Source organism: Schistocerca cancellata, chromosome 6, assembly GCF_023864275.1.
Source record: "Schistocerca cancellata isolate TAMUIC-IGC-003103 chromosome 6, iqSchCanc2.1, whole genome shotgun sequence".
NCBI lineage: Eukaryota > Metazoa > Arthropoda > Insecta > Orthoptera > Acrididae > Schistocerca > Schistocerca cancellata.
Window position 1 is genome coordinate 541,963,916 of NC_064631.1, and position 22,105 is coordinate 541,986,020.

A 22,105-nucleotide genomic window follows, 5' to 3' on the forward strand; every position below is an offset into this window, starting at 1 on the left:
CATTTACATAATTTGGGTCTGAAGTATACTTTACAATATAGTTTGAGCAACTTGAAATATGTGAGATTTCAGTTATCTGTCTTCTATTTTTTAGATATGACTGGAACCACTTTTTCACAAGTCCCCTTATTCCCGGTTCATCTAACTTATTTAACAATATGTTGTGGTCTACTGTATCAAACGCTTTAGTTAGATCAAGAAATGTACCTGTTGTGTAGTTCCCTTTATCTAATGTTCTAGAATGTGTTTTGTGAGGTGTGCTGTTGCTGATTCTGTGCTTTTCCCTGATCTAAACCCAAAATGGTCAACAGACAGTAAGTTGTATTTATTTAAATAATACATTAGCCTATCTTCCATAATAGTTCCTAATATTTCTGCAAAGCATGAGAGTAGAGAAATTGGCCTATAATTTTCAATTTTTCCTGCATCACCTTTTTTGAAGAGAGGTAGTAATTTAGCATATTTTAAATAGTCTGGAAAGTTGCCCTGCTTTAAAGATTGATTTATAATATCAACTAAAGGTGGAAGTAGGCTCTTGATACAGTCCTTAATTATAAAAATGGGGACTTCATCCAGACCAGCTAAGTTTTTGTTTTTCAGTTTGCTGACTGCTTTATAGACTTCTTCCTGTGTTGTAGGAAATAACACCATTGAGTGTGATACACCATTATTTGGCTTTTTGACCTGAGGGGCTGTTAGAAAAGTTTTCCTATAATTTTATTCCTATGCTACTAAAATAATCATTTATGTAGTTGCCAAATATATGGGGTCTTTTATTAGAGTCCCTTCCTCTTTGGTTTTCAAGTTTCACAGATTCATTTTCCTGGTACCAGTTTCCTGCTTCACAATCTCCCATACTGCCTTATTTTTATTTTCAGCAGAGAGCACCAGTTTGGAGTTATGAGCTCTCTTTGCTGCAAGCAATATTTTCCTATATGTTTTCCTATATCTTTTATAAAAGATTGAGAAAGCAGGATTAGTTTGGCTGTGATTAATGGAGCTCAGGTACTTTAGTGTTTCAGACGATTTTTTGATGGCTTTTGTGACCCACTTGTTTTTTCCTTCTGTTGATAATGGACATAATACTTTAGGAAATGTTTCTTCAAAATTTAATTTAAACAATGTCATGCAATTTATGAATTTTTCATTTGCATTTACCTCTGAGTATACTGAGTCCCATGTTTGTCGTGCTATCTGTTTGACAAACTCATATCTATTTTGTTTAGAAAAAATTCGTCTGTAAATATGCATTTTCTTTGTTTCTCCTGGAGCCACTTTTACATTAATGATTCGACCTGAGTGATCAGATAATCCTAGCTTTGCTACCACCACCTCACAGTTTTCTTTGCCTAAATCTGTTAATACCTGATCAACAGCTGTCTTTGAGTATTTTGTTATTCTGGTTGCACTGTTAACCATTGGAACTAGATTGAAACTTTGAGCAAGACCTTGTAATGAGTCCCATGTAGAATCAGGATTCAGTTTATCTACATTTAGGTCTCCCCATATCATACAAAGGTTCGTGAGTATTTGCTTGTGGTGCATACATGATCACACCTGCATTGAAAGCAAATGGGCATCACATTATACTGGCCAATAGAAAAAGTATTGTGATGTTGGTTTTGTAGTGGCAGCAATAGATGACAGGCAATTGTTACCTGTTTAAGATGCAGTGTCAGTACATGTTCCTTACTGCCACTGACATTTTGTTTACATATGTGGCATTGTGCTGTGCTTGTTTCCAGTAAGATTTTGTGGATGTTAAGTGAAAAATGGATTCACAAGAGGAGAGGATCTGAAAATGGTTGGAGGACTCAAGTTTATGTGATGAATCACTGTTCGGAATTGCTCATTCCTTGAGCAAGAGTAGTAGTGAAGATGAAGTAGTTCCTTTGAATAAATAAAAGGTAGACATGCAAGTTACAAATATCACATCTACAAATGGTGCAAACAAAGTTTCATCTTCCACCTGCTCTAGCAGTTTCAGCAAGTGAGGTCAACTGGCTGTTGCATGCATCGTCAATTTCAACAGAGAGTGCTGTCTGAAGATGGCCTATGCATAAGCCAAAACCGGTCATTTTAATAAAGTACCATTGCAATCTAGACTGTTTTTTCACTGATTTTATATAGATTACAAGATTGCTGCTTCCTGAAAATGTTACCAAAAATTTTAAATACTGAGGAGGTTAATTGTCTACTAAATGTGAGTATAAGAGAGTAGTTAATCTACCAAAAAATTATCATTTTAGGAAACTGCTCAAAGATATGAACAGAAGAGACATTCACAGTGTTTATGATATGAATGAAAAATACAACACATTCATTAACAAAGTCATTACCTTGTTTGAAAAATGTACCTTCTAAAAGTAATTCAGATTAAAGAGATCTCAACTACAAAATCATTGATTAGTCAAGGAATAAAGGTATCTTGTAGGACAAAAAGAAACTGTATCTGTCAGCCAGGGACAGCTCCAATGTTAATTGTTCAGCTTATTACAAGGAGTACTGCAGAATATTATGTAATCATGCAGCTAAGAAAATGCACTATGAGAAGAATGAAGCAACATCATCCAACAAAATAAAAACAGTATGGGACACAGTAAGAGAGAAGTCTGGTACAACTAAAAAGGAACAGGAGCAGATAGTTCTACAAACAGATGATTCATTGGTTACAGATGGATGTAGTGTGGCAAATCTCTTTAGTAAGTACTTTTATCTATTTTTCAACATAGTCTCCAATTTTTCTGATACACTCTTGAAGATGGTGCTGCAGCTTTTGTATTCCTAAGTCTAAGAAGTCTCCTGCCAACTTGTTGAGCAAGTGTTTGACCTCTGCTCAGACTTCATCATCTCTCTTGAAGTGTTTGCCACCTAAGTGTTCCTTTAGCTTGGGAAAGAGGTGATAATCGCTGGGGACTAAGTCCAGACTGTATGGGGGATGGGGCATAACAGTCCACCCAAATTTCTTCAGAAGCTCCTGTGTTTGACGAGCGATGTGGGGTCAAGTGTTGTTGTGAAGAAGCACTACACACCCCTTCAGTCATTCTCTCCGCCTATTCTGGATTGCTCGCTGGATTTTGGTCAATGCTTCACAATATCTGTCTGAGTTTGTCATCCCAGTTTGCATGAAATCGATGAGGAGTACCACCTTCCGATCTCAAAACACAGTCACCATGACCCTTGTTGCCAACTGTGTTTGTTTGAATTTCTTTGGTAGAGGTGAACCGAAGTGACAACACTGACTAGATTGTTGTTTTGTTTTGGGGGTGTAATGAAACACGCATGTTTCATCTCCTGTGATGATAGGGCCCAACAACTTCTCCTTGTTGCCTCCCCCCTCTCACCGTTGAAGAAACTTGCGAGTACAGTTGAGGCGTTGCTCCTTGTGTCTGTCACTCAGCATCTGGGGGACCCAGTGCGCACACACTTTGTGATAACCCAACATTTCTATTAACGTTCTTTCAGTTGTGCTGTGGGAAGCTTCAGGAATGTGTTCAACAAGATCACGGACAGAGACCCCTCCAATCTTTGAGCAGCTCACTACTGATCTTCTGGACAATAGCATCTGAAACCAGCGGTCTTCCATTTCATTCTTCATTGTGAACTTCTGTGCGACCCTCAGCAAAAGCCCTGCACCATTTGCGGACATGCTGAATGGACATGCACTCTACACCATAAACCTCAGTCAGCTGCTGATGAATCTCCATGGGCGGTAACTTCCTTATGTGGAGAAACCGGATTACTGCTCGAACCTCGCACTTGGCGGGAGCAGTGATTAACACATCTCTGACAGCTGCAAAGCCAACACTGAGTGACGTAGCGAATTGTGGACGGGAGGGCTCGAGAGTGTGGGAACCACTGTGCACGGCACTGTTGTCATCCTCTCATCATCATCAATGCTCAAGTCACCCTATGTGGTGTCACATGCAATAAGACTTGCAACACAGTGACTGAACTTCCCCAGGTGGGGCCTCCTGGCTAGCAATGTCATACAATCATTTCATTTTTTTTTCATTGGATAATAAACTAAAAGCTACAAGTATCTCCTGTGATTTTTCAAAGGAAGTTGGCTCCATGAACCACAACATCATTTTAAGTAAATTATAATATCATGGTGTCACAGGCAATACTGCAAAATGGTTCATGTCACATCTCACAAGCAGGTAAAAAATGATGTAAGTAGAAATACTAGCAAATTAATCTATCAGTCATCATCAGAATGGGAATTAATTCTGTGTGGTACTCCACATGGGCCCATGATGGAGTGGTGAGGCCGGGTGATTTGGGGGAGGGGACCAAACAGCAAGGTCATCGATTCCATTGGATTTGATATGGATGAGGAAGGAAATTGTCATCCCCTTCAAAGATACCATCCTGGCATTTGCCTGAAGTGATTTAGGGAAATCATGGAAAACCTAAATCAGGATGGCCGGACATGGGTTTGTACTGTCATCCTCCTGAATACAAGCTCAGTGTGCTAATTATTGCACCATCTCACTCGGTCATTGCTTTGTCTTGTGTGCATTAATGGAGTCTAGTAAACTGCACTGCCAGAGCAGAGTTTGTTTTGTTTTCTGATGATACAAATATTGAAATAAATAGCAAATCAAGCGTAATTTTAGAAATGCATGGTCATGAGATTTTCATGAACATTAATAAATGCTTTATAGTCAACTTAAATAAAATCAAACAAGGGAAATTCCAAATTGGAATATCAGCAATGTAAGGAAAAGATAGGTTGCTACTTATGATAAAAATGACACGTTAAGTTGCAATCAGGCACAATTAAAAGACACTAACAGTTTAGCTTTCAGCCACAGCCCTAATCAGAAAAAGATGAGACACACACACACACACACACACACACACACACACACACACACACACACACATGTGAACACACATTCATTCACACAAGCAACCTCACCTCATGCACACATGACCATGTGTGTTTCACTTTCTTTTTCTGAATAAGGCTGTGGCCAAAAGCTTATGTGTAAGTGTCTTTTAATTGTGCCTGTCTGCAACTTAACATGTCATCTTTATGGTGAGTAGCAATATATCTTTTCCTTATATTACAGTCAACTTACTGTCATTAAACTTTAAAAAGACTCAGTGACTGTATTTCTGAACACAAAGGTTTTTCACTGAGCATATACATAAAGTATGAAAAAATGCAGATAGAAGACGCTGACAGGGTTAAATTTCTGGAATTGCAACTTGATGTTAAATTTACCTGGGGGCAGCATACCACAGAACCATCAAAACATTTAAGTAAATCCTGATTTGCAGTGCAAATGTTATCAGACACAGGTGACATAAAAATAAAAAAGGTGGCATACTTTGCTTACTTTCTTTCCATAGTGTCATATGGTATCATATTTTGGGGTAAATCTTAAAGTCAAACAAAAGTTTTCATTGTTGAAAAATACATAATGCACATTATTTGCAGTGTGATTCCGCAGATATCCTGTAGAAGCCAGTTCAAGTTATTCTGTATACAAACTACTGTTCCTCAGTATAAATATTTCGTAATGAAATCTGTAGTAAATTATATATATCTGTATCCAACAAAAAGTTCAGGTCACAAAATCAGTACTAGGAAAAAGAAAAATCTACTTAAAGACTCAATGATTCTTGCTGTAGTTCATTAATAGGTTCACTGTTCAGGAACACACATTTTGAATAACTTGCCAACAGCCATAAAAAGATAAGCTACAAATATAGTTGAGTTTAATGGGAGTCTGAAAGACTTATACATGGCCAATTCCTCCAAAGGTAAATTTTCAAACAGAACCAGTTGAGGCACTGTATGTATTATTAACAAGATTGTTACTACCAGGTGTGGCTCTTGGTTTCCAATTCTGTGGAAGGCTGCAACATTTATCAATCAGAACTTGCCTAGATCTGAGGCTATGCTACAGGTCAATCTGTCACCACAACCAAGTTTTCTACTAAATAACATCAATTGCCAACTCCAAGGTAAAATCTATAGGCAGCTTATTTATCCCCAAATATTACATTTCCTGACAGTGTACCACAACAAATCGTACTAAAAGACACGTTTTAGAGAGATCTTTAATGTGGTTTATGTTAGCTTCATTGCATGCTTAAAGTTTTTCATGTTCATTTCTGAACCTCAAACATTTAATGTTTTGTGCACTCAAACCACAGTGTTTGTGAGTTCGCATGATGATGCAGTGATGTTTCAATGACATCACGGATCTTGTGCTGTGATTGGCTGACAAAAGCAACTGACATGGAAATGTACAGATTGTGTTTGTCATATTTACGCTTGTGTATTACAAAAATATGTCTTTTAGTTGATATAGTACACACAACCACTCAACTGCATTGTGCAATGCCCTTTTAAAACTGCATGTATACCATGTTGTTGTTGTTGTTGTGGTCTTCAGTCCCGAGACTGGTTTGATGCAGCTCTCCATGCTACTCTATCCTGTGCAAGCTTCTTCATCTCCCAGTACCTACTGCAACCTATATCCTTCTGAATCTGCTTAGTATATTCATCTCTTGGTCTCCCCCTACGATTTTTACCCTCCAAGCTGCCCTCCAATACTAAACTGGTGATCCCTTGATGCCTCAGAACATGTCCTACCAACCGATCCCTTCTTCTGGTCAAGTTGTGCCACAAACTTCTCTTCTCCCCAATCCTATTCAATACTTCCTCATTAGTTATGTGATCTACCCATCTAATCTTCAGCATTCTGTAGCACCACATTTCGAAAGCTTCTATTCTCTTCTTGTCCAAACTATTTACCGTCCATGTTTCACTTCCATACATGGCTACACTCCATACAAATACTTTCAGAAATGACTTCCTGACACTTAAATCTATACTCGATGTTAACAAATTTCTCTTCTTCAGAAACGCTTTCCTTGCCATTGCCAGTCTACATTTTATATCCTCTCTACTTCGACCATCATCAGTTATTTTGCTCCCCAAATAGCAAAACTCCTTTACTACTTTAAGTGTCTCATTTCCTAATCTAATACCCTCAACATCACCCGACTTAATTCGACTACATCCCATTATCCTCGTTTTGCTTTTGTTGATGTTCATCTTATACCCTCCTTTCAAGACACCATCCATTCCGTTCAACTGCTCTTCCAGGTCCTTTGCTGTCTCTGACATGTATACCGTTGCCCCTGAATTTACATTGTTTTTGTTCTTAATTCATATTTACATCAGCTCTGGGCGCACCAAGTTCCTTCAGTTTCATCCTAACTGCATCTTACAAAGCCAACAGCCTTGCCACAGTGGTAACACCAGTTCCCATCAGATCACTGATGTTAAGCTCTTTCGGGCTGGGCTAGCACTTGGATGGGTGACCATCCGGTCTGCCGTGTGCTGTTGGCAAACAGGGTGCACTCAGCACTTCTGACGCAAACTGAGGAGCTACTTGATTGAGAAGTAGCAGCTCTGGTCTCATAAACTGACATATGGCCAGTACAGCAGTGTGCTGACCGCATGCCCTTCCATATCCACATCCAGTGATGCCTGTGGACGGAGGATGACATGGGGGCCGTTCAGTACTGCTGGGCCTTCCAAGGCCTGTTTGAACAGAGTGTTAGATTTAAGGCATGTTCCAAAATTTTACCTGATAAATTGCACACTGAATTCACACTGTGTTGTTTTCGAACTCATGGTATGCTGCTGTTATTCGCAAGAAAATAAAACTCACTAAACTCATGCATAAGACAATTGCAAAAAGGCACTTGCTGATAATGCACATTAGCCTTAGTCGGCAAGTAAGGAAACTAAAGTAGCATGACATATTTCGTACAAGTGGCACATTTCACACGCTTTTTCTCTAATGATTCATGAAACTCTCACAAGGGAGTGATACTTGTGTTACCATATTCTAGTGCACTCTGGTGAGACATATGCAAACTTATTCCAGTGATAGATAGAATAGCTGATGGCAGAAACAAAAAAACTGTCTAAAATACTATCAAAACAATAACACTAAATGTCGATTAAAGACGCATCAAACCATAACAGAGATATACAGAGACCAGGATTCAATAGTGAAGTTTCACCAGCTCTGTTCTTTCTCCTTTTGTGTATGCAGTGGAACATGAAAATTGCATGCAAGTTGGTAGGACACCCTTAAGCTGAAATACCGGAGCCTTCATGATGCCCATAAGAACTGTAGTCCATGGAAACCATGCCCCAAACCTCTGCTAAAGAGAGATAAGCAGGATTTCAAGGCACAACCTTAATACTAGCTACTACCTGTTTGAAAACATAATTCACCATCACATATCAGCAGTTCCAAAAATGTTGACCAGCATTATTTACATCGATGTGGGAAATATGCGAAATTTGTTCTGATAGTTTAACTTCTGTATAATGTCATTGAGAAATTTATTTTGATATATATTTTTGGGAGGTTCCACCTAGTTACTACTCTCACATCCACAAAGATCTCCTCAGAATGCACTCTAATCTAATCCCTGAAGAATAATGCTATTCAGTTAGTTAGCAATGAGTTATAATATCACATCTGATCAACTATAGCCCCTTCAAGGGTTATTGAATATTTCATAACAATGAGTCAGGTTCATAATTCACTATTTCCCCTTTTTTCAAATATCTTTAAATAATTTAATTTTTATTGTGCAAGATAATGATGCACACAGAAAAATGTTGGCTCAGATAAAAATAATGTTAATTTTTCAAACAAATCTCAATGAAATCAAACTTGCTGACAAATTTTTCACTGACAATGAACCATTGTTTCTTCACATTCTGCTACAATCAATAGTCATAACCGAACAGAAAGAGCAGTGTATTAATGTGCTTCTAGATAGTGGTATAAGGTGAGACTTGGAGTAAATACAAACAGAAAAAGCTGAAATGGTGTTCTGATGATCTGTTTCGCATTAGTAATGAGGTGCTCGTGTATGGAATGGATAACAGTTATTGTGAGTGAGGAATTCACTTGAATAACAGTACTCATAATATTTACTTTAAAACACATCTGCCTAGACAAACTTTCTTTTGAGCAGCACATAGAAGTTGCTCCTAACAAGTGAAAGCAGCATGCAGTATTGTCAAACAGTAAAACACGCAATCAGAGCATCTGTTTCTAAATTACTAACCTGTATCAATTTCTCATATATGTTCTGAATTTTATGAATCAATCTTCTAAACAACTATTTTGGAAAGGATAATACTCTCTTGAAGACTAAGTTGGGTTTCCAGCAAATTAACAGTTTTTCTTCTACTGGACTTGAAGTAAGTAGCCCAGTGCTTACTGTATTTGAGAATAAAACAATGGAAAAACCATGATGGAATGTAACAATTTTATGAAAAGGAAAGGTGCTACTCACCATACTGGAGCTAGTGCACCCTTGTTCTTAGTTCTCAGTTTACTACATTTTGTATTGCAATCACTAACTTATGTATAAAAGATAACTCTTTGCTATGTTATTTGAAAATAAGACTGCACTGCTTAATACATACCGTAACTCAAAATCACATCACCCACAGCAAAAATCTCATTTTGCAGTTATTAACAGTTGCGGCCAAAGGTGACTATATTTCAGTCCTCAGATTCACATTCGTCAGTAGTACACTGATATGGGGGCGATCTTTTCATACCAATGTCTTTTAACAACATAACAAAAGTTATTCAGAACATTATGCAAAGACAATCAAGAAGAATTTTGCTGTCCCCTCTGATTATAAGTATTTCAATTATTAATGTTGTCAAGAAAAAAGCTACAGGCATAATTTAATTCTGGAAATGTCTCTCAACAGTCATCAGTATACTGACAATGCAATAAAAGTATGATTTTTGTGATTGGAACATACCTCATTTGTAATTTTCTTTTTCAAGTGCTGCTTTTCAGTGAGAATCATATACAATCCAAAAGCAAACAGAATGAGTCCATGTCCAGAATCTCCAAACATTATTGCAAACAAGAATGGGAATGTAATAATTGTAAACAACCCTGCAAAGAATATTTTCACAGTTACATTTCTTACATTTTTCATTGTAAAACACCTACTAAATGTTTATCTCTTAAAGGAACTGCAATATTAAATTTGAATATGAATAGAAATAAAGGCATCATGCATGAATGGACAGGAAAAGTACAGAATGGCAAACATAAATTCAATATTAAATATCTGATTTTATTTGTAACTTAAATGAGGACACATTTTACTGGTAACAAAATAATGAAGAAAATCTCTTAAAGTATTTATTGTAAACAAGAAAATCAAAAGAACTGTTTCATATATTTAGTTGCATAGTGTTATGGGTCACCCTCCTCTAACATTATTTCTTCTTTTATAGAAATTACCGATGCCATGTGTACTGTCGATTCTTGTATAGGTTAAAATTATCTCAGTTGTTTAACTGAATGAACTTCATATGGTTTTGTATGTGATGTGTTATGTTTCAGGATAAAATATATAAAAAGAAATTAATTTGTTACAACCTGTATGTACAGTTAAAAATTACTCTTCTTTTAAAGAATAATTGAAATTGTGAAACTTCTGGTATATTTAAAATTTGTGTTATTAATTGCACAATCTAATGCTAATTATTAAATATATTTCTGGACTCAATTATAAAATAATGATATAAATTAGTAAAGATTCTTCTTTTGATGTGAAAGTTTGTAAACTCATTTGCTTTGTAGACTATTTGGAATATTGTGAGTACAGCAGAATGTAAGTAATAGTGGACATGCCTCTGATGGAAAGGCACGTATATTTCTAATTTTGGTGACAACAATGTGAATTCATGTTCTGAAGTGGAATTGTAAAGTCAGTGTGATATAGAAAATGGGATAAAATAAAAAGAAATTCTTAGCAACTGGCAGATCTTCATGAGTTACCGGTATTCAGTTCAATAACAACTCGCAACATTATCAAAATTAAAGCCTCAAGAATGAACCCTAGACGCAAGACTTGGAGCCAATAACAACGGGATAATGAAGATAAATAAACATTTTTCTTTTGTATATCTTACACCTCTCAAAGCTTCTGAAAATAGTGAGGAGATTGAGGGAAAATTAATGGCGATGCGTGGGAGGGTAAGATTACAAGTGTGGGAGTCAGCTGTGATCTGATGACTGATAACGAAGTTTTGTCTGTTGCAGAAGAAGAAAGAACAATTATGTGAGCATTTGCAATTTTTATGTAAATGAACTTGAATTACTTGATGAAAGAAGATCAGTGGACTGCCCAACAAAGTTGTATCAACAGTGACGAGATAATATCAACATTGACAGACCGGATGAATTGAAAGAGGACTTTATAACTACGATGAAGGACATCAGAAAAGGTAGGTACAAATCATTTGTGAAATTGATTTTCTTTTTTTGCGGACTCATATGATTGCTAGGAAAATGAATAGAGATGAGGGTACTGATGTAGATGTGAAAGCTGCAGGACCCAGCCTAGATACATTTGAACCAAATGAAAGTGTAGTCAGCAAAGAAACAGTGAAAACCAATACTATGCAGTTGATTTTTGCCAAATTGGGTGCAGTTAATGATCAGTTAATATAAATAAAAACAGATAACAATAGCAAATTTTGTGCAATTAGTTATCAGTTAACAGAAATAAAAACAGATAACAACAGCAAATTTAGAGTAGTCAATGATCAGTTAATGTAAATACAATCTGAAAACAATGATAAAATGGACATTGTACAATACCAAATAGACCAACTAAATAATCTGGTTTCAGAACTAAAAAACATTATTTTCAGATGGTTTAAAAAGTGTGAATGAAAAAGTTGATGTATTAGAAAATAAATTTACTGTTTTGGAAAATGAGTTCATGGCCCAATCTGCACAACAACCAAAAAACGTTGATGACATCAGAGTTGAACAGAAAGCTGTAGTAGAAAGAATGGAACAGAACTTTAGTAGTTTAGGTCAAAAAATATTAAACGTTGAAAACAGTATTCTAGCTAATGTAAATGCTCTAGATCAAAAAATTTCAGTGGCTCAGGAAAGTTGCATTCACAACAATCTGTACTCAAACAATGGTATTGTGTGGTCCAACATTCCAATCAAAAGTTTTCCATCAGACAATTTACATCCAGTGGATTTGCTAAACCACTGTAGAGATAGTTCTGTGTTGGGCATGCTTGATGACTAAAAGATTAAATTTGTTAAAAGATGTCTTGAAGGTGAAGCTCTGTCTTTGGTAAATCTATATTTAGGTCAGTGGGAGACATACCAAAGTATCAAAAAAAGTTTTTTTTAATAAATTTTGATCAGAAGCTGAGCAAGGGAGAATTAAAAGTGAATTTTGAATGGTCCCAATTACAGGAATAAGAACAGTATACTGGAAGAGTTTTGTAAGAACCAGCTTAAGAAATTAGCACACCTTGTCAGGCCATTTGACCAAATGACTTTGATTGAAGCACTCAAAATGAGATTACCAGAGACGTTGCAGTGGGATTTAGTACACAGACCTGACAATTGCCTTGAACAACTGTTACAATATGTTGACAGGTTGAATAGGGCAGTAGAAAGAATCATGTACCATAACAGTCGAAATGATAGAGATCACAATGGTAACAACAACAGAAACAGAGATAATGGTAATTTCTATCATGGTCAAAACTGTAATACAGACAGAAACTTTGAACATCAGCAGAATAGGAGTTATGGTGATAACCATGGGCAATTTAATAAGAGAGACAATAATAGAGGTGACTATTCAGGAAATGGCAATCTGCCTCGAAGATGATACACAGTTTTGGGGCAAGGAAACACAACAAGTACATGAGCTCCAATTTACACTCACAATTAGACAATAATAACAGCATTAATAATGAGGCACAGGTATCTGAAGCTAGACAGAAGGAACATCAGATTTCTCATTTATGTTTTGATCAAGAGTTTTGGAATTCTATATTTAATTATAGCAATGTAAATACTAATCACAAACCAGAATGTGAGAGTAATGAGAATTTTGATGTAGTATGTACTAATGATTTCTTCCCTTGGTCAGAAAACAATGTTGATGATATATGTAAAACAGATTATGACCATATTGGATCTGAATTAGGTGGCATTTTTTATGTAAACATGAATGAGAGCTGTGAAATGACTGACGTTGGTAAATCTGAGACTAGTAGCTTATTGCAATGAATGTAGGTGAGGTGTGTGACTTTAATAGAGATGAAACTTGTGTTGTTAATCTTGTTGTTGATGAGATAATTTTAGAAAAGTATACTGATGGTGATGATGATGATGATGAGTATCAAGTTTTTGTGGAGTTTAAGAATAATGAAGTTTCAGAGTTATTTCTGAATACAGGTAAGGTAAGTGATGTATGTGAAGACGTAAGTGAGAGCCATGGCATACCAGTCCAGTCAAAGCAGTTTTTCATTGATATCATGCAGAGTAATGATCCAAACAGTGAAGGTGAGGTATCTGTAAGCCTAGAGAATAAAGGTGAAAGTTTTTTGAAATTTGTTTGGGACCAAATTGATGATAACCTACATAAATGGGCATTCTGCAATAAGTTAGCTGTGGTTAGTCGAAATTTGTATCCAAATTGGTGGAATAAAGTGAAAGAAGATCTAAGGAGGAAATGTAATTTTGACAGTAATATATTTTGTGTTCCTTCTGTAATAAGTAAGGTTAGTTGTGCAATGGAACCCATCCAGTGTATTCAATTTATACTGGACAACATGTGTGACTAAAGTAATGCTATGATACCAGTAAAGATGATAAAACCTTGTAATAATAGTGTAGATGTACCAGTTGATGAAATTTAAAGTGATCTTTTACTTGAAGTGTCTAATAACAGAGACGACAATTCAGATTTTGGATGTCCTTACATTAAGATTAAGATTGACCAGTAGCCCGATTTGTGGTACATCTGAACAATTTAGAGACAAGATTAAATATAGTAAGAATTTTGTGGAAACACCTGTTGTAGGTGTAAAGATAAGAGGAGCCACAGGTAAGAAAAGGAAGTTGGTAAAATCTCAGGTATTTTCAACATTTAGTATAGAAGGCAAAACCTTTGAACATGGATGTTTAGTAATCCCCAGTCTGGAAGGAAATATAATTTTTGGTATGGATTGGATAGCAAAAGTTGAGGCTTGTTTTGCTAAAGAATTGTTTATTTTGGAACTCAAAAGTAATACTTATGTGAAAACTAATTTCTGTATCTTAAGCTATGGGAAAAGTTGTAACTATTTGCAAAACATTGTGAACCAAGGTGAGTACCAGGTGTTTGATGATATAGATTTTGAAGAGACTAAAGATCAGGATTTTGAAAGTGTAGTAGATTCTTAAGTAAGGGGACCTATGTCTCTTAATGACATACAAAAGGAACAACTTAGGAATTTGTTATCGGAGTTTACAAATGTTTTTAGTGAAAAACCAGGAAAAGTGGAAGACTATCAGTGCATACTTTACCTTAAAGATCATCAACCTTTCTTTCTCAGGCCACATAATATACCATTTTCAAAAAGGGGAGATACAGAGGAAGAAATTCACAAATTGGAAACATGAAGTGTAATAGAGAGAAGTAGGAGTGCTTACAATTGTGGTAAGTAAGACAAAAGATGGAGTGAGAATTGTTTTGAACTCCAGACATCTTAATAAATTTCTATCAGAGAGAATGACCATCCTGGGAACATGGACAAGCTGTTACACAAAATTGATTATGTAAAGTAGATGAGTAGTTTAGACTTCACCTCAGGATTTCATGAGATACCACTTGAAATTACTTCTAGAAAGTGTTTTCAATATTGTGTGGTGCCATTTGTGCTAAAGGTATCTGTAGCTGAATTCATAAGAGCTCTGGGTTCTGTCTTAGGAAGTGAAGTGAGCTCAAAATTAATTGTGTATATAGATGACATTCTGGTCGCTCAAAAGACTTGGGAACAACATTTGAATCTGTTAAGAGATGTGTTTTCAAAATTAGAATCATTTGTAACAAAAAACAGCTTAAATGTTTTTTGGGTTAACTGGATTTTATATAAAATTTCTACGAATGAATTTTGTTATGTTTTTTTGGCAGTTGATGTCTTTTGGAACTTCATAAAGCTGTTTCCTCTTAAGAAAGCTACCAGTAAGCAAATCATCTCTAAGTTTGAAAACACATATTTTCATCAGGTGGGTATTCCTAAGACAATTTGATCTGAAAATGTTTTTCAGTTTACATCACAAGCTTGGAGAGATTTTGTTGATCATGCAAAAATAAGACATATTATAACCTCGATTTGCCATCCTTTGAGTAATCCTGCAGAAAGATATATGAAACAGATTGGAATGCTGTTTAGAACATATTGTACTAAGAATCATACCAGTTAGATAGATTATGTCAATGATTTTGAGGATGTTATAAACAGCTTACAACATTCCTCAACAGGTTTTCCACCATTTGAAACAATGTTTAATCACAGACCAGGTAACTTTATTTCTGAAAATGTTGGGTTTCCACCATGTAAAATTCTGTCTCCACAAGAGAGGGAACAATGTGTTAGGGAGATGACAAAGAAACAGGGAGATAGGAGAAAGCAGAGACATGATGGTAAAGGTAGATTTTCTATGTTTGAAGTAGGAGATCTTGTGTTGGTGAAGGCCAAAGAGAAATCTAAAGTGTTGACATCTGAGATTAAGAAATTTTTCAATATTTATATTGGACCATTCGAAATTCATGAAAATCCACATTCTAATGCATACAGACTTGTGTATCCAAAATCTAAGTTGTCTGGATTACACAGTATCACTGAACTGAAAGCATGTAGACATGGTTCATAAGTATTTGATTTTTGTTTGTTTGTTCTTTTTCCATTGTCACGAATTTAGTATGTAACATGATGTGATTTCTAGAATTTTATCTTATCCATTGACTGAGTTAAAATCTGTGATACACTACATAGTTGTGTTCTGTAATAGATATATGCTTTAGAATTTGACATATATATGCCATGAGACGAAATGAGTAGATCTTTTAGCAATCTTGACATGGGACAATTTTCATAAATAGTACTGCAAAAATTAGTAAAAGTATCTGAGCATATCTGTGTGTAATACGTTATTAGTCCAATTTTTGTTGCCTTTAACTCTGTTTATCAATGTTTCATATGTGAATACTTTTTAGTCTCAACTGATATAAATCCCATATAACTGACTTTAAAAAAAGTTGCTAATGCGAACATATCTTGTATGATGTTAAGGAGGTACTGAACAGCATATTTAGTGCACAAAACAATGTTTCAGGATTTGATGTGAATACTAGACAGGAAGTTACATATCTGTTGGAGCATGTAATGAGTACTCTAAGGAGGAAACTGAAAGATATGGGTAGATTCATCCCATCCTCACACTGCTGTATGTCTGTACCTGCTGGACCAGTCAACTTGCAAGAGATTGTGGGTGCTGGGTAATTTACTCAATCATCTGTTGACTGGATCTGTGTTGTGACTGTTATTTATGAATTGTTAGCCAAGACTGCTAAAGACAGTGTTGATGTTGTTGTCGTCTCCAGTCCAGAGACTGGTTTGCTGTAGCTCTCCATGCTACCCTATCCTGTGCAAGCTTCTTCATCTTAGAGTACCTACTGCAAACTACATCCTTCTGAATCTGTTTAGTGTATTCATCTCTTGATCTCCCTCTATGATTTTTACCCTCCACACTGCCCTCCAGTACTAAATTGGTGATCCCTTGATGGCTCATAATGTGTCCTACCAACCAATCCCTTCTTCTAGTCAAGCTGTACCACAAATTTCTCTTCTGCTCAATTCTATTCAATACTTAGTCATTAGTTATGTGATCTACCCATTTGATCTTCAGCATTCTTCTGTAGCACACATTTTGAAAGCTTCTACCGAGCGGGGTGGCGCAGTGGTTAGCACACTGGACTCGCATTCGGGAGGACGATGGTTCAATCCCGTCTCCGGCCATCCTGATTTAGGTTTTCCGTGATTTCCCTAAGTCGCTTCAGGCAAATGCCGGGATGGTTCCTTTGAAAGGGCACGGCCGATTTCCTTCCCCATCCTTCCCTCACCCGAGCTTGCGCTCCGTCTCTAATGACCTCGTTGTCGACGGGACGTTAAACACTAATCTCCTCCTCCCCTCCTTGAAAGCTTCTATTCTTTTCTTGTTCTAACTATTTATCATCTACGTTTCACTTCCATATGTGGCTACACTCCATACAAATTCTTTCAGAAACGACTTCCTGACACTTAAATCTATACTCAATGTTAACAAACTTCTCTTCTTCAGAAACGCATTCTTTGCCATTGCCAGTCTACATTTTATATCCTCTCTACTTTGACCATCACCAGTTATTTTGCTCCCCAAACAGCAAAACTCATTTATTACTTTAAGTGTCTCATTACCTAATCTAATTCCCTCAGCATCACCCGACTTAATTAGACTGCATTCCATTATCCTCGTTTTTCTTTTGTTGATGTTCATCTTATATATTCCTTTCAAGACACTGTCCACTCCATTCAACTGCTCTTCCAGGGCCTTTGCTGTCTCTGAGAGAATTACAATGTCATCAGCGAACGTCAAAGTTTTTATTTTTCTCCATGGATCTTAATTCCTACTCTGAATTTTTTCTTTTGTTTGCTTTACTGCTTGCTCAATGTACAGATTAAATAACATCAGGGATAGGCTACAACCCTATCTCACTCCCTTCCCAACCACTGCTTCCCTTTCATGCCCCTCAACTCATAACTGCCATCTGGTTTCTGTACAAATTGTAAATAGCCTTTTGCTCCCTGTATTTTACCCCTGCCAGCTCCAGAATTTCTCTAAGTCTACAAATGCTAGAAACTTAGGTTTGCCTTTCCTTAATTTATCTTCTAAGATAAGTCGTAGGGTCAGTATTGCCTCACGTGTTCCAAAATTTTACGGAATCCAAACTGATCTTCCTCAAGGTCAGCTTCTACCAGTAATTCCATTCATCTGTAAAGAATTCACATTAGTATTTTGCAGCCGGGATTGAATTATTATATTCTTCTTGAAGTCTGAAGGTATTTCACCTGTCTCATACATTTTGCTCACCAGATGGTAGAGTTTTGTCAGGGCTGGCTCTCCCAAGGCTGTCAGTAGTTCTAATGAAATGTTGTCTACTCCTGGGGCCTTGTTTTGACTTTGGTCTGTCAGTGCTCTGTCAAACTCCTCATGCAGTATCATATCTGATATTTCATCTTCATCTACATCCTCTTCCATTTCCATAATATTGTCCTCAAGTACATCACCCTTGTTTAGACCCTCTATATACTTCTTCCACCTTTCTGCTTTCCCTTCTTTGTTTAGAACTGTGTTTCCACCTGAGCTCTTGATATTCATAAAAGGTGTTCTCTTTTCTCCAAAGGTCTCTTTAATTTTCCTGTAGGCAGTATCTATCTTCCCCTTAGTGAGATATACCTCTACATCCTTGCATTTGTCCTCTAGCCATCCCTGCTTAGCCATTTTGCACTTCCTGTCGATCTCATTTTTCAGATGTTTGCATTCCTTTCTGCCTGCTTCATTTACTGCATTTTTATGTTTTCTCCTTTCATCAAGTAAATTCAATATATCTTCTGTTAACTAAGGATTTCTACTAGCCCTCATCTTTTTACCTACTTGATCCTCTGCTGCCTTCACTGTTTCATCTCTCAAAGCTACCCATTCTTCTTCTACTGTATTTCTTTCCTCCATTCCTGTCAATCGTTCCCTAATGTTCTCCCTGAAACTCTCTACAACCTCTGGTTCATTAAGTTTATCCAGGTCCCATCTCCTTAAATTCCCCCCGTTTTTGCAGTTTCTTCAGTTTCAATCTCCAGTTCATAACCACTAAATTGTGGTCAGAGTCCTGGAAATGTCTTACAGTTTAAAACCTGGTTCCTAAATCTCTGTCTTACCATTATATAATCTATCTGAAACTTTCCAGTATCTCTAGGCCCCTTCCATGTATACAACATGTATTATTCAGCATAAATACATGTAGGGGGAATTGACTTTCTAATGCATTATGTAACCTTAAATCATAATGTATTTTTATATCAACTGCAAATGAATCTTCTAGGTTTTTATATATGTAGGTTAGTTTGGGTGAACAGTTAGCAAATAGTGTGGAAGACATTTACTAGTATTGACAATATAATAAGATGTATACACGTCTGCTTTCATACACTAATTTTGGTTCTCAAGCTACTGGATTGTGTCATCATTCAAAACTAATTTATGACTGTGTTTACCTGTATTTATCCTGAGTATTGCAATATTGTATCTGATTGGAAGTTGAGTTGTGGACAGACTCATGCTGAGCTCTGTTTTGGGTACCCCTGGTAATCGGGACAGTGTATGTGCATACTCAAGGAGAGTGTACAACCACTGATTAAGGCTAGATGCTTCTTACAGTTACTCTTTGCGTATAAATGGACTTGTTGATACGATTATGAGCTTTATTCATTTTGTCGTGAGGAAACTCTTTTGCTGGTTTGTACCCAGCGTGGTTTGGATTCATGGGTTGATCCCCACATCGTAAACTTTGGCCCTAATATTTTTCCATTATTTTGTCAATATTTCCCCAAATATTCTGGTTTATGTGGCTGATTGATTCCTATTCATGGTTGAGTATATTCTTTTGGTCTTTACCCGCACTGTGAGTTTTTCAAGTCGGCTCACTCATGATACACTTCAGCTCTGGAATTTTTTCTCTTCTCTTTCAAAGATTTTGAAGGTTTCATTGTATAGATCTTAACTTAAAATTTATAAATTCTAATAGTTTACATGGTCTCTGTAATTATTTCTATGGTTTAGTGGTGCAATGTTGTAGTTTTGATTTTGTATTATTTGTCTTGTGACGGTATGTTTCACAGATATGAAAATCTGAGTGCCATATCCTGATACATGTATAGATTATGATTTGTGTAGTAGATATTTTTCTTGTATTTTCTGTAATAAGTTATGTATCAGATACTTCTATACATCTATATTCTATCCTGGGCATCATTTGGGACACCATTTGGCAAACCATATAGCCTGTCACAAAATATTGTAAACATCCTGTTTCCAAAATTTGTTAGGGAGACATTGCAATGGGTCACCCTCCTCTAACTTTATCTCTTTTTTTTTTATATAGAAATAACTGATACCATGTATACCATCGATTCTTGTACAGTTTTAAATTATCTCAGCTGTTTAACTGAATGAACTTAATATGATTTTGTATACAATGTGTTACATTTCAGGCTAAAATATGTAAAAAGAAATTAATTTGTTACACTCTGTACGTACAGTTAAAATAACTCTCGTGTTAAAAATAACTGAAATCACGAAATTTCTGATATATTGACAATTAGTATCATTAAATGCACAATCTAACTCTAATTATTAAATTTATTTCTGGACCCAACTATAAAATAATGATACAAGTTAGTAAATATTCTTCTTTTGACATGAAAGTTTGTAAACTCTTCTGCTTTATAAACTCTTTGGAATATTGTGAGTACCACAGAATGTAAGTAACATTGGACATGCCTCTGATGTAAACGCATGTATATTTCTAATTTTGTCCACAACAATGTGAATTCATGTTCTGAAGTGGAATTGTAAAGTCAGTGTGACATAGAAGAATCATCATTATTTATTGGGATAAAGAATGGGATAAAATAAAAAGATACTCATAGCAACAGGCAAATCTTCATCAGTTATTAAGTTCAACAACAATCCGCAACGTTATAAAAATTACAGTCGCAAGAATGTACCCTAGATGCAAGACTTGGAGTCAACAACAACAACAAGATAAAGAAGATAAGTAAAAAAGTTTTTCTTTTATATATCTTACACCTCTTGAAGATTATGAAATAGTGAAGAGACTAAGAGAAAATTAATGGTGATGTGTGGGAGGGTGAGTGGCTCCTTCTTCAGGCAGAAGGGTTGGCGGGGAAGGAAGAAGGGTGAAGAAAATGCAGAGGTCTAGGAAAAGGTGTAGATTTTGGGAAAGTCACCCAGAACCATGGGTCAGGGGAGACTAACTGTACAGGATGAGAAGGAAAGACTGATTGCTGGGGGCTGCATCAGGCGAGATTTGAAAACCTGAGAGCCTAAAGGTGGAAGACAGGTAATTTGCAAGACAGAAATTATTACAAAAACATTGTGCATGAATTAATAAGAGTGAAAAGCTAAGTGCATTGTATCTAACAGAGGTGGGAGGGGGGGGGGGATGAAAAATAGACCTGAAAGACGACACATGTCATATGTAAACACTGTTCGGCCTTCTACATCAGCATGACTGCCACCAAATTATCAATTAGGATGAATGGATGTAGGCAGAGGGTGTATACTGGCAACTCACAATATCCTGTTACAGAGTATGCTCTACAACATAACATTCGTGACCTCTGTGCATGTTTCACCACACGCATCATCTGGATTCTTCCTCCAGACACCAGTTTCTCAGAACTCTGCAAGTGGGGACTAGAACAACAACATTTCCTTGGTTCCTGCCACCCACTTTGCCTTTATTTATGTTAATTTCTTCTGTCTCAGCATTTCTTCACTGTAACTACTCCTTGCTTCACTCCGTTTTAGTTTTCTACATCTTTCATTGTCTTTCCCATCTATTTTTCATCACCCCCCCCCCCCCACCTCTTTGTTGCACAATGCACTTACCTTTTCGCACTCATTAGCTCAGGCATGATGTTTTAGTAGTAATCTCTGTCTTGCATATTACCCTGTCTTCCACCTTTAAGCTCTCAGGTTTTCAAATCTCATCTGATACAGCCCCCAACAATCAGTCTTTCCTTCTCCTCCCATATGGAAAGTCTCCCCTGAACTGCAGTTCTGGATGACTTTTCCGAAATCTACCCCTTTTCCTAGACCTCTCCAGTCCTTTTCCTTCACCTTTCTTCCTTCTCCTTCAACCCTTCTGCCTGAAGAAGGAGCCACAGGCTCTGAAAGCTTGAGAATTACAGCAGTCTTTTATGTGTGTGTTCTGCCACCACTTGGTGAGTAGATTTTTTATCCATTCAATTAAATAATTTTGTCAATAATTGATTGTTTTCATTGTTATAGATATAGTTACTGAATCTCAAAGAGTAGAACAAGACTTGATTTAAAAATAAGGAGAAAATATTCCTTGAAA

The 22,105-nt window shown here is 36.4% G+C and overlaps 1 protein-coding gene and 1 pseudogene across 3 annotated transcripts in view; one reads left to right on the plus strand and one right to left on the minus strand.

The window, feature by feature from the left end:
* LOC126191506 (V-type proton ATPase 116 kDa subunit a 1-like) overlaps positions 1-22,105 on the minus strand; it is a 278,558-nt gene that overhangs the window by 97,350 nt on the left and 159,103 nt on the right. For all 3 annotated transcript variants that reach the window (XM_049932400.1, XM_049932399.1, XM_049932401.1), the window contains exon 9: positions 9,842-9,981. In XM_049932400.1, coding sequence (XP_049788357.1) covers positions 9,842-9,981 — 140 coding nt within the window. The remainder of the gene's footprint in view (positions 1-9,841; positions 9,982-22,105) is intronic.
* LOC126089825 (5S ribosomal RNA) lies at positions 7,261-7,378 on the plus strand (annotated as a pseudogene).